The following is a 14,206-nucleotide window of genomic DNA, read 5'->3' as shown; positions in this document are numbered from 1 at the left end:
GAACCATCTCAGTTCCTATTTGTCTGAATCTATCATCTTTTGTCTTCATTTTTGCAGGGTATTTTCATAGGATGTAGACTTTTAGTTTGATACATTTTTTCCTTCAGTCCTTTAACAATGTCTTTCCATTGCTTTCTGGTTTGCATTGTTTCTGGTGAGACAGAAGTATTACTCATCATTATATTTCACAATATGTAACGTGCTTTTTCTCTCAGGATACTTATTTTTTTTTCTTAATCTTTTGTTTGAAATAATTTAGATAGTATGTGATGACATATTTTATCTTTATTTTGAGATTTGCTAATTTCTTGGATATATGGATTAATGGTTTTTCATCAAATTTGAGATATTTAAGTCAGTGTTTCTTATATATTTTCTGCCCCAATATCTCAAAATTTGCCTTCTATATATATATAATTTAACATATATACCAGTTTATATTGCTTTATGGGTAATTAAGGTTTTGTTCATTTGTTTCCCAGCCTTTTTCTCTTAGGAATTTTTTTTGAATTATTTCTATTTCCCTTACTATAACAGAATCTAATTTGTTGATAATTTCATCCAAGCAATTTTTAATTTCAGACACTGTATTTTTCAGTCCCTGAAATTCCATTGTTCTATTTTCATAGTTTTTATTTAGCTATTGAGATTTTTCATCTGTTTACTAATTATAGCCACTCTTTAATTTTTTAAATAAAAAAACAGGTAAAACCTTTTTTTTTTTTTAAGTATGTTTGTTAATTCCAATATCTACATCCTTTGTAAGTTTGCTACTTATTTTTGTGGAGGTGGGTGAGTTATCTTTTCTGTTTCTATGTATACAGCATATTTTAATTATATGATTGATACATGAATGCTAAGTTTTTAGAATTCATTTTTATTTTTTTTGAAGAGTAGACTTTGTTCTGTCAGGCAGCTAGTTCACAAGCAAATGAACTCGATTCCTTCAAGGTTTAATTTGAAGGTTTATTAGAAGTTTACAATAGCTTTATTCCTAATACATTTTCTTTCTGGGCTCTGAGTTGAACTCAGGGCTTTTACTGAAAGATCTTTATTTTTGCTGTTCATTGCTCCAAAGTCTCCAAGCATTCTGCAACTTGCATATTCTCTATTTGCTTCTCTTTCTGAGATAGGCCCTGTACTTACATGGCTAAGTACTGAGATAAAGACTTAAGAGATCCTTTACATATTTTGCTGAAGTTCTTTCCTATATAGCTCCCATCCTGTGGTACTTGTCCTGCAAATTTCAGCCACCACAATAGCCTCAAACTAATTTTCCCTGTCTTAATGGATCAGTTGTGCTTTTCTTGGATGCCATTACCTTACACTGTGGCCTCAAATGTGTCACCAGTAGGAAACTACAGGTTTATTTCACCTTTCATGTCTCAATTGTCTTATTGTCCATCATCTGACTATAGTTGTTTAATGTATTTTGTAAAGTTTTATAATTGATTGCTGTAGAGATACTAGGCTGGCAACATTTACTTCATCATATCCAGAAGCATAAGTCTGAAAATTCTGTTGTTAAATAATTGAGAATTCTTTACTAAGTACCAAATATGTATTATAACAATTTAAACTTACTAAAGTATCTCCTTTATTAAGGATCTTAAAAACTATATAGAATCTATTGAATATTTTATAAAATATGATTATAGAATTGAAATACAGTATACTTTCAAAAGATATTCAAGAATCTTTTTTTTTTTTTACCATTTTCAATTAATTTAAAGGCAGAGACACTTTTTTAGAAGACTAATCTGAACTAGAGAAAAACACTGAATATTTTGGAGTGTGTTTAAAAAAGACAGAAAAGAAACATCCCATCTTCTCAAGTTAATCACTGTCAAAATGTAGAGAGAAAGCTCATATTTGAGAGTGAAACTAACGAAGCTTGGAATATCTTTTATATTATATAAGAATTCATCGTTTTAAAGCCTAGTTTATTCTCTTTGGTTTATCATCTGTATTTCTTACTTCAAAGTATGGAAGACATATGAATTAAAGTATACACTGTTACTAGAATGACTATTCTTCTATCTTTGGAGTTAAATATTGAAGTCTTTGCACAAATGACTGTTTAATTTTCCTTTGAGGGGTAGCATAAATGATTTTATTTTAAGCATAAAGGAAAGCAAATTATACTCACTCTGCTACAAGCACCAGTAGTGGTCTCACAGACTGTGAGGATGGAGATGTTCTGAGGTCGATTTAACCATCTGACCACCGTCTTGGTGTTGCTTACCCACTTAACCATAGTGATATAGTATTCTCTAGTTTGGAAACAAAATTAGAATTTGCATTTAGAGCCAGAGAACCTGCATAGTTACAAAAATTACACTTGTTTTTTTATATGCAGAATAAAGGAAACACTATAAGGATGTAATATCACATTAACCTATCTATCTATCTATCTATATGTATATATATATATATACATATATATATATATACATACATATACATGTGCTTCTTCAAGTATTGACATATATAAACACAAATTATGTGTATACATATATATGTAAACATATGCACATTTACAAATATACAGAAAATCTGAGAATAATGTTAAAAGTGAATGATTTCACAGAAGGAGCATTTTTAGAAAAATAAAAATAATCAAAATGCTACACCTTTATAAATAATTTGTTATTTTCTGTTGAATAGTACAGTACTAACATATGTGCAAAATAAGTAAAAACTTTCTAAGCTATATTCTATTTTACTTTTTCAAAAATATTCAATAATAAATTAAAAGGCAAATCTTATTATTGATTTAATAATTATTTCTTAGGTATGACTTCCATGTCATCTCACTTTATCCATGGGGACTTGAGATACAGAGTCATGAATAGTTTGTTTTGGTCTTTTTGCTTGTGGGACAAGGGCCACTCTCAATCTTATTCATAATACTTCTTACAATATTGCTCTTCTAGCTTATTTATTTTAAAAAGTTTGAAGCATACAAAGAATCAAATGGAGAGAGATGAAAGGCTACTGAAATTTTGGTACATTGCGGATGCTAATTATGATGACTATGATGTCCTCAGACTGGTTGTAGATTGGGGAAAGTTATATTTTTTCCCTTACAGTTTATATTTTTTTCATTGTAGAGCCTATGTTTGGAAATTTACATAATATATCACAAAATCGCCCAATCCACATGCAACAAATGCATTCATCCATAATTCAATTTATGATAAGAAAAATATAACAAAATTGCCCAGTTTAAGAATATATGGGATGATTTAGAAACGGTTTGAAAAATGCCATCCATGTATATTGTCTTAAAATTAATCCATCAGATTTTTATATGACTTAGAAGAAAAACACTTAAGAAAGAAAATCCTTCTGTCCTTAGACACATGTGGGTTAGGCACTCAGCTACCTGAATCTCACATTTCTAACATTATTAAGTAGTTAGTGCTATCTCTAGAAAATGTGTTAGCCCATCAAAAAGAAAATATCAGAGGAAGGACAAGCATAACTTGTTATACAGTGAATCCTGCCATATCTTCTTCAATAATCACTTCAAGACATCCAGTAGCTTTCACTACCACCTGAGTCCCCCATGAAAATTGCCTAGAAACTCAGTGAAGTCATAGAATAAAGTTCCCTAAATAAAGTTAACAAAGCAACTTTGAATAAAATATGCAACTGGTTTAGGATTAATCTTTGGCCAAATCAATGGAACTTGTAATTCTTAAAAAAAAAAAAAATATATATATATATATATATATATATAATCTTGTTCATTTTCACTGTGCTTTGTTTAAACTGATTTATTTTACATGTATTATCATGTTTGGCAGTGTGAATACTAAAAAGGAAATATATAAGCATCAGCTTTTAAGAAACACTTAGACATTTTAGCATGGAGAAAAATGATAATGGATACTATAATCAATCAGGAAAAAATGCTGAATTGAGATAATATATATTTATCATTAATTGGCATAAACATTCAAGAATGAAGGAAAACAAATTTGATTGTTACAAACAACTGATCATAGATTGCAAAATCAAAGTGCCCATATTTATTAAAAAATAATGCCACATAGAAGAATTTTATAAATGATCAGAAATTTGTCTCAATTAACTAAAGTGAGTGGTAGTATATTTAGTGCCAAATGAGAACTAATATGAGTGATTTTTAAAATAGATAACAACAGGAACAACAAATAAAATTTAAATAGTCATTTTTAGTGTTTTTCCTTTCAAAATAGTCCTCAAGTGAAATGTTTTAAGAACATATTTGCAATGTTTTCCTAGATATTGATAAATTATATTTGTTACCTATGATAGGAAATCTTGACTTAAAAGAAAATTTTTATTTATACAAACAATTAAAATTCAATTAAAAACAAAATTCAACTGGTGCAAATCTGGTGAATAAATTATTTTTAAAAGGAAACTAACTTAGGTGTAAAATAAAGTTAAAAATTATTACTTATAGTCATACCACTTACATTTCTCTTTAATCAAATAATATGATTATTTTGTGCATTTGTGCATAATGTATCTTATGTTCATAAGCAAAATTTAGTCTTATGTGAGATATTTTAGTACATATATTCATAAGGATTAGAGTTCTCCACAAAATAAAACTTGTAAAGTCCATTGGGGTAATTTCAAACCACTGAAATCTCCATGATAAAGTGTTGGAAATATCCAAAATGAAAGATAAAGTGGAACTTGACACCTAAAAAGGGAGGGAAGATCACATCCCATATTTTTTCTTTCTTTGTTTCAAGATCATAGGTGCACATCTCCTTATGATTCATAAGGACTTCTTCAATTTGTATATAAATATTTAGGGTTCCTCTGAATGAGGAAGTAAGGACGTGCCCTTACCTGAAAATGCCACACTATCTGGCCTGCCTGCTGCAAATGTGGCTGTCTTCCTGGAACTTCATCTCATGAATACATTAGATCTGGTGTCCCACAACCAGTGGCCAGCAAAACGGTCCTTTCCTTCTAACTGGCTTTCCTACTTGTTCCTAGTCTCCATGGCTCTGGATTACCCAGGAAGTCCTCAAGGATCTCTCTGGTCCTCTTGAGCCACAGAGACAGAGTCAAGCAGGTTAGAGGGATTGCATGCAAGTCAAGAAAGACTTTCTACTAGCGAAGTGGTCTGGTACACGAGATCTAAATGTTCACAAGGGTGTGTGTGCCAGAATCACCAGCAGACAGGGGTGTTAGCAGTCACACCTGTATTTTCACTGGCTTCCTGTCCAATCACTCCCTTTTGTCACAACAATCTTTGTGCACATATGCTCACGTGCTTCCAGATAATCCAAGATCTCTGCCTGTAAGTGTATTGTGATGGCATTCATAACTAACTCACAGCTAGGTCCTCTGTAGACCTCTGTTATTAAAAGTAAATATGCATTACTTGTAAGAAGGGTCATTTCCCTAACAAAGATACATTTATTAATTATATTTTTTGGAAGGCATAGACATTCATTGGAAAAATAAGAGATGCAGACTAGACATGCTTCAGTTAAATAGGAAGAAAAAGCATGGCAGTTTTAAGCCCAGAGTGACAGTGGCAGTTTTACAGCATCACATGAATGAAACAGTCTGAAAACCATGGGTCACAAAGGGTGAATGACAAAAGAAAGATTTCAGGTAAACAAAATAATGTCAAAGATGGAGAGTAAGGAGAACCTAAAGATAAACCATTATCTTTATTCTTCAGCCTAGAGATGAATGAACCCAGGAGACGATCACTTCTCCAAAACAGTGTGACAATTCGCTACCCTGTAGAAAAATCTACATGATTCATTATTATAAAAATATTTACTCTAAAAGTTAATTATATATTTTTAAGTTCATACCTAAATTCGCCAACATCTATGGGAATACTGCACCTAATAAATATGGAAATATTGCCACTAATGTTGGTACCAATAAACTAATTTGTATATTTATATATCTAATGGGGCTAATAACTGGGCTTCCCTGGTGGCTCAGATGGTAAAGAATCCACCTGCAGTGCGGGAGACCTGGGTTCAATCCCTGCATTGGGAAGATCCCCTGGAGGTGGGCATGGCAACCCACTTCAGTATTCTTGCCTGGCGAAAACCCATAGACAAAGGAGCCTGGCAAGCTACAGTCCATGGGGTCGCAGAGTTGGACAAAACTGAGCAACTAAGCACACACTCATATATCTAACAGTTACAAAAATAAAGAGTTTTTGTTAGTTTTGAATGATTTAAGAATACCATGGCAAATAAGATTGGGAAGACAGATAAAGGAAAATAAGTTATAAAGGATACCTAAAGCACTACAAAGGGCTTCACTGGTGACTCAGATGGTAAAGAATGCACCTGCAATGCGGGAGATTGGGTTAGATCCCTGGGTTGGGAAGATCCCCTGGAGGCAACCCACTCCAGTATTCTTGCCTGGAGAATCCCCATGGACAGAAGAGACTGGTGGGCTACAGTCCATGGGGTTGCAAAGTGTTGGATATGACTTAAGCGACTCAGCACACAGCACAAAGTATCACCTAGGGTAAACTCCATTGGTAGGACTGATGTTGAAACTGAAACTCCAATACATCGGCCACCTGAAGCGAAGAGCTGACTCATTTGAAAGGACCCTGATGCTGGGAAAGATTAATGGCAGGAGGAGAAGGGGACGACAGAGGATGAGATGATTGGATGGCATCACCAACTCAATGGACATGGGTTTCGGTGGACTCCGGGAGTTGGTGATGGACAGGGAGGCCTGGCGTGCTGTGGTTCATGGGGTTGCAAAGAGTCGGACATGATTGAGCGACTGAACTGAAACTGAAACTCCACGTCCAAAAGACACTGATGCAGTTGAAACAGTTACATAATCTACAATGCATTTGAGAAAAATATGGCAAGTTTTCAGGAAAAGCACAAATAATATTAAGATAAATCATCATGTATGCATATGCTTGTGTGTGTGTCTGTGTGTGTTCATGTGTGTGGAGAGAGAGAAAGAGAGTGAGAGACTGAAACACACACACACACACATACACACACTCACACACACACACACACCCCATACATACACAAAGACAGAGAAAAAGAGACAGGGACAGAAACAGAACCAGAAACAGACAGAATAACTGTTCACTTGGCTTCAGATAAATTATTGAGTATCCTGGTGGAAATCTCCAACTCACCCCTAAAGTAATAACCATGATACATTTCTTAAGGTCAACACTATCCTTAAATCATTTGCATTGAATATTCTCCATTTGCCAGATCTAGTCTGGAATTTGTCCCTTGCTCTAACCCCCACCGTTTCCAGAGCCTGAACTCTACCACCAGGTTCCCTAGCCCAAGAGAGACCTCTGGAGGAACTCAAAGCTTTAGAGGAGAGGATTCAGAGTTTCATTCTCTGGACACTCACCCCCCATTAGGGTCTGGTTTGGCAATGACTGAATTGTTCTACCTGTAGGCTGGTTCTGCTGGTCCATCCTGTTCTTTTGCTACAGGCCTTTTCAGGCTTCTTAAGTAAGCCTGCCCCTTGTTCCTTCAGTCCTGGGGCAGTAAAAGCTTTCTGCTATTGCAGACTCTTTTGTTGCATTCCCATCCCTTGTGAGTTTTCTTTTAATCTTTCCCGTATCTTTGCTAAAGGTCCCTTAATTAATGCATTTCAATTGCTCTTCTTGAGTGTGTCATCTTTTTAATTTTCAGAACCCTGACCAATAAATTATGAAAAATGATAACTCTTAGATCTCAAATGTGTATCTAACCAGGGAGGGCACAATAGTTTTCTAGAAAATTTCCATATGGCTAAAGCGCCGAAGAATTGATGCTTTTGAACTGTGGTGTTGGAGAAGACTCTTGAGAGTCCCTTGGACTGCAAGGAGATCCAATCAACCCATCCTAAAAGAGATCAATCCTGGGTGTTCATTGGAAGGTCTGATGTTGAAGCTGAAACTCCAATCCTTTGGCCACATCATGCGAAAGGTTGACTCATTGGAAAAGACCCTAATGCTGGGTAGGAATGGGGGCGGGAGGAGAAGGGGACGACAGAGGATGAGATGGTTGGATGGCATCACCGACTCGATGGACATGGGTTTGGGCAGACTCTGGGAGTTGGTGATGGACAGAGAGGCCTGGAGTGCTGCAATTCATGGGGTCGCAAAGAGTCGGACATGACTGAGCGACTGAACTGAACTGAAAGTACTGAGTATTAACTATTATAGATACTGAAAATCCTAAAACAAAATCAAGAGAAAGTATGAGATTAATTTCCCTTTGATGTGCAGATAAATGTAGCATTCTTTGATTTGCACCATAGATATATTTCTATGTTGTTCATGCTTGTGTGTTTTTAGACCCATTTAAGTAACACCTGTGCTCAAAGAGGCTAAATATAGGTGATAGGAACTTGGACTAAAGTGTTCATCAGGAATAAATGAATAAGGAAATGCATAAGGAAACATGAAAACTGAAGCACAGGGAATATTTGAAAACACCATTTTGAAGTAAACTTTTATCTTGAGTTTTCCAACAAAAAGAGTAAATCATACACTTTGGTGCAATTCACATGTAACAAATGGCAGCTATATAATTGTTGTGTTGTTGTTTAGTCATTAAGTCGTGTCCAACTCTTTGCAAACCCATGGACTATAGCCTCCTAGGGTCCTCTGTCCATAGGATTTTCCAGGCAAGAATACTGGAGTAGGTTGCCATTTCCTACTCCAAGTTATATATTTATGAAAAAAAAACAAAACATGCTAACATGCTACATACATTGTGTAGATAAGGTATTACCTGACTCTTACAAATGTAGATCAAATTTATTGTTAAAACAACATACCTGAATTACATTTAAGAACTTTTTCTTCATAGGATGCGTCTTCATTCTTAGAGGGATCTAGTATACAATTCTATATTTCTATATATTGGATTTCTAACATTTAAAGATATGCAATATCTTTTTGCAGTGGGTACCTAACTTGATCACATTTTACCTCAAATATTAAAAGATATGTGCTTAACTAATACTCTAATAATGACAATTGATTCCACCTTTAGAAATTTTTGCATTTGATGACACTGCTATGTCCTATCTGGTGAATTCATTAGAGAGACTCTTAGGTAATAGCATCAAGAAAGAAATCTGGACATTATAAAATTGACTTCCATTTTAAAGATTTTAAAAATTAATGAAAATTAGAAATTATTATTTTAAGATGAGGGCATTCAGGCCCAGAGATAAAGTGACTTATCCAAGGTCATATAATAAAGTGGTAGTAGAGATATGACTCAAACACTCCAGTCTAGTGCCCTTTCTGTTAGTTCAGAGTGCTAAACAAATCAGAGAAAGTACAGATCACAAAAAATATTAATAATTTTCATAATTGCTTCATTTATGTGTAAAACTTTCACCGCTGGTAAACTGAGTTCAGAAGTGGAAGTTTCATCTGATTTGGTCAACTATACTGTATTCTATATGTCAATTTTGTGATAAAAGTCTTTTATCACAATCTAGATGAAACGCTCTATAACTTGAAAGATGTTTTACTTCACTTTCTATCCCTCCTGCCAACTAATCTTAAGATTCTACCTCAAGCATACTTTTTCTCTGGACTTCATCTTTTCCATCAATAATAGGAAAAGTCGATATTAGATAGTTAATGAGGGCCTTTCCAGTGTAAGCATTACATATATTTTTAACAACTCTTCAAGTAGGAAAAGCTTCCACAGACTGAAGGCTGCAGTATCTGTGAAAATCCCAAATATGATGAAAATGTCCCAAATACGTCAATGAAACACCAAGTGGGATTTCAACTTCAATCAGTCACACTGTAATTGTTTTTGATATTAAAAAAAAACAAACTATAAGCTTGGTTATATAATTCAATATAGTGTAAAATATATGGTCAGGAAGATCCCCTGGAGAAGAAAATGGCAACCCACTCCATTACTCTTGCCTGGAAAATCCCATGGAGGGAGGAGCCTGGTAGGCTACAGTCCATGGGGTCACAAAGAGTAGGACATGACTGAGCGACTTCACTCACTCATAGTGTAAAATCTCCAGGGATGTTGTAAATTTTCACTAGGTTAAAAAATTTGAAAAGTCAATTTAGAAGTTTGAGATCACTGTGGATTTCACAATCCACATGATTATTTTATTAGCTGTTCCGTTATTGGAGATTTCACTAATATTAAAAGGATGCTTTTGATCCATATGATGGATTTCTTTTGTCCTTATTAAAGCTTAAATAAACAGGATTCTTAGGTAGGATATTTAAAGCAAAATCTCATTAAATTTTTCTGCCTGGAGAACAAAGCTAGGGAATCATTGGCAAGTTAACAGGGAAAAAGTTGGAAAATTACACAGATTTTAGGAAGATGGTACTCTTTTAAAGAGAGCCATTTAAAAATACGGAGCAGTCATTTTCAGGAAGAAAATTCAATATAAAGTTATCCTTTGCCCGCATCTCTCTCACACATGTCTCCTGCTGAACATCTAATTCTTGCTATCAGTATATTTAGTCATTTTGTGGTGCTGGTAACCACACTAAAACTCTAAATTCTTCCTGGGAACAAGAAGAGATCCAGAATGAGTTCATTCGTACACTAATGGAGGCAACCTCAGTTTTATTTTCAAGTGAATTTGTTGAGCTGATCACATCTCTCTCCAAATGGCAACAAAATGATCATTGGAGTTAATAGATCTATTTTCTGGTAAAAGTGAAATTGAAATTACATACCTTGATTTAAAGCTATCTGGTGGCATGAGTTCCAAAGTATGAGTTGGTCCATATAGGTTTACAACATATAATTTGATTGTTGGGTTCACTTGACCTGCCTTTGAGAAAATGAAAGTTGCAATGCAAATACATTAAGCATTAGAATATATTGAGAAAGAAAGAAAGAAAATGCATTTTGATTCTTTTTCAATTTTGTGTTAGAATGGGGAAAACGTTTAATTTCTCTGAAGTAGAAATGATTTTAAATTCAACAACTTGATTGCTTTCAATTGTTTTTGTAGATTGCTGCTTCTCAAGCATTTTAGTCAGACAATTAAAGGTGATAGAAAATCATGATGACTTTATTTATTAGGCAGTACTACTGTGTTCTTCCCCTAGAATGACACTAGAGTGGCTGGCTTTACAAAAAACTCACACTATAGGACGTGAAATGCAAAGGGAAGAGAGCTTCGTTAATTTAAAAGTAAGAAGAGGAAGAAGAAAGAAAAAAGAAAACATTAAATCCTGGTGCTTAAAATTCCACAATACCTAATTTATTCCATGCATTAGTCATCACATGTTTTCTTTTAAATTATAACGAATACTAAAATGAGGTGTAAATTCCCTTAGGATGTAGGATGGAGCAGATTGCCCTCACTATGCACCTAGCTTGAAGACTAGAAAAATAGTGGTAAGAAACTATAATTTGAGTCTATTAAATCAAAATTTGTGAAATAGTTACTAGGCTGTATAGCAGTTAGTATGTTTCTGGCTCCTCTTGTGTGTTAAAGCACCACATGAATTATCTTATTGTATGTTCCTACTACAGTCCTAAGACCTACTTAAAACCATTTCCCAGATGGAGAAGCTAACCAAATTGTTCAAGGTGAAGCATCCAATAACTAAGGGAACCAGTATTTAACCCCAGGATGCTCTTGACTGCTCTAGTTTTGCTTCAGTTCATTCCTAGGCAATCATCATCTAAGTGAACTTTTAGGGAGCAGACCTGGGAACTTACATCAATGTATCACAAGTATGTTGGATGAATGAATGAAAGAATGTTTGTATGAATAAATAATTAATAGAATCAACTGACTACTTGTAGATCAATGTGTTTCTAAAAAACACACAATACCATCATTGTGGTCTAGCTGCTTTGTGAAGAGAAGACCACATGAGATATACAAAGAAGGACGAGGAAATTAAAAGTGAGCTGAATTAAAAGACCTGACCTTATTATACTCTAAGGAGAATAATAGAGCTGATTTAAAGATAATGAAGATTCACATTCAAGGAATTGGTACTAACAAAACCCAGAGTTAAATTAGGACCAGAAGCAACATGATGTGTTCCACCAACAATCAGTAATAGCTCCTCAAGAATATCTTGTTAACTTATTAAAAATAAGGAGCATGGAGGGGAGGGAGGAGGGATGAATAGATGAAGAAACAGAGGATTTGTAGAGCAGAGAAAAATACTCTGTATCTTTCATTACACATCCGTCCAAATCCACAGAATACATGAGCCAAGGTTGAACCATAATGCAAACTCTGAACTTCGTGTGAGTATAATGTGTCAATGGAGCTTCATCAGTTGTATCAAACGTACAACCCTAGTGGGGGATGCTGAGTGGCAGAAGGGGATATATACGGCACAAATATCTTCCTTCCCCTCAAGTTTGTTGTGAATCTTATACTGCTCTGAAAAAAGGAAGTCTTCATTTAAAAAAAGTGACTAGTACATCTGTGGACGTGTATCGCACAGAAGTCAGGAGTTTGATCCAAAGAAAGGAGTCTGGTAAAGCTTTCATTTTAGAAATGTGGTGACCATAAACAGAGATTATGAAAATGGTTCATATGATAAAGGGCTTCCTGGAAAATAAGCTATGAACTTGCCTCACAGAGAAGCCTCTGGTGTCAAATTTTGTAAAGCTCTTTATTCTAAAACTCTCCAGTGCCTAGGTTCCTCTGTCTTGAGCAATATACCCTTCTTCCTCCCTTAGGAACTCTTTTTCACATCACTTTTGTTTTAATTAAATTGCCATGTTCTGCCCTGAAAGTCTTGGTCTTTCTCTGTATTTTTTGAGTCTAATCATTTCTTTAGCTTGATCAAATAAGCTAAAATTTAGAGAAGGGACACAGTATTTAGCAATGTCATTCAAAACGCTATTCATTAGCCAGCAGAATAAATGAGAATTTTGTAAATACAAATTCATGGGCCCCAACTGGATTTATATTCATACCCAGAATCAGAATCTTGGGGTGTGGATCTAAGAACCTGGGATTTAACAAGATTCCTGGATAATCATAATTAATATGCAAATGTTAACAAAACACTGATATATTAATATGTGCATATATCTGCATATAGATAAATATTACTGCTCAGCAGTTATTAAAGGTGAACTTTCATGAAAATCATCCAGAGGTCCTGGAAAGCTTATTAAACCTATGATTGCTGAGCTCCACCTGCAGCATTTCTAATGTCTGGATGGGATGTGAGAATTTGCACTTCAAATAATTTCCCAGATGCGGCTGATACTACTAGTAAAAGGGCTACATTTCGAGAACTGGTTCAGTTTACAAATCAGAGAAACCTGGGTTCAAATTTTGACTGTTATTTACTGGATATGGACCTTGGATAGGACATGAAAGATTCTAAAGTATTATTTCATTTTATCAAAAATGAGACAATGTTTCTCTGAGAATATGTCACAGAAGTTTTGAGTCAAAATAGATTTTGTTTCTGTGGGAAACAACCATATCATACTTTTGTTATATGGACTAACAAAAACGATGATTTACAAAGGTGTCCAAAATAGTATACATTTACTTAAATAATTAACTCATGAATTAAATATAATGGTTAGACACTGATTTTTCTAGTTTTTTCTTTACTGTGTTTATATTTTTTAATCTTTCAGTAAACAGATTAAAGAAAATGACAAATTACATTAAATCTGATCAGTTTTTATGAACTCTTATCAATGATGCATAATTTTATGACATACTTTGTTGAAAATATACGTAGTTATTACCATATATTAAGGCAGTTTTGGAGAAGGCAATGGCAACCCACTCAAGTACTCTTGCCTGGAAAATCCCATGGACGGAGGAGCCTGGTAGGCTGCAGTCCATGGGGTCGCTAAGAGTTCGACACAACTGAGCGACTTCACTTTCACTTTTCACTTGTATGCATCAGAGACGGAAATGGCAACCCACTCCAGTGTTCTTGCCTGGAGAATCCCAGGGACGGGGGAGCCTGGTGGGCTGCCATCCATGGGGTCTCACAGAGTCGGACACGACTGAAGCGACTTAGCAGCAGCAGCAAGGCAGTTTTTTTTTTTTTTTTTCTGATCTATAAGACTGTAAGGATAACTGATATTCCAGTTAGCTTCCATGTGGCCAAAACCAAACATTAAGCTGTTTCTAAAATTCAGCTGTTTAGAATTCTATAATCTCAATTTGATTTCTTTCCATGGAGTTTTGAAATTAAGTGCACATTGCAAATGCACTTGTA

General features: G+C 34.6%; 1 protein-coding gene across 2 annotated transcripts in view; it reads right to left on the bottom strand.

Moving 5' to 3' along the window:
• Window positions 1–14,206, bottom strand: part of DPP10 (dipeptidyl peptidase like 10) — a 747,248-nt gene that overhangs the window by 107,550 nt on the left and 625,492 nt on the right. For both annotated transcript variants that reach the window (XM_081579273.1, XM_081579274.1), the window contains 2 exons: window positions 10,709–10,806; window positions 2,150–2,273 (listed from right to left, as the gene is read on the bottom strand). In XM_081579273.1, coding sequence (XP_081435399.1) covers window positions 2,150–2,273; window positions 10,709–10,806 — 222 coding nt within the window. The remainder of the gene's footprint in view (window positions 1–2,149; window positions 2,274–10,708; window positions 10,807–14,206) is intronic.

The sequence above is a fragment of the Giraffa tippelskirchi genome, chromosome 3 (assembly GCF_054371585.1).
Source record: "Giraffa tippelskirchi isolate mGirTip1 chromosome 3, T2T-mGirTip1v1.2.pri, whole genome shotgun sequence".
Lineage (NCBI taxonomy): Eukaryota > Metazoa > Chordata > Mammalia > Artiodactyla > Giraffidae > Giraffa > Giraffa tippelskirchi.
This window is presented reverse-complemented; position numbering and strand designations above follow the sequence as displayed.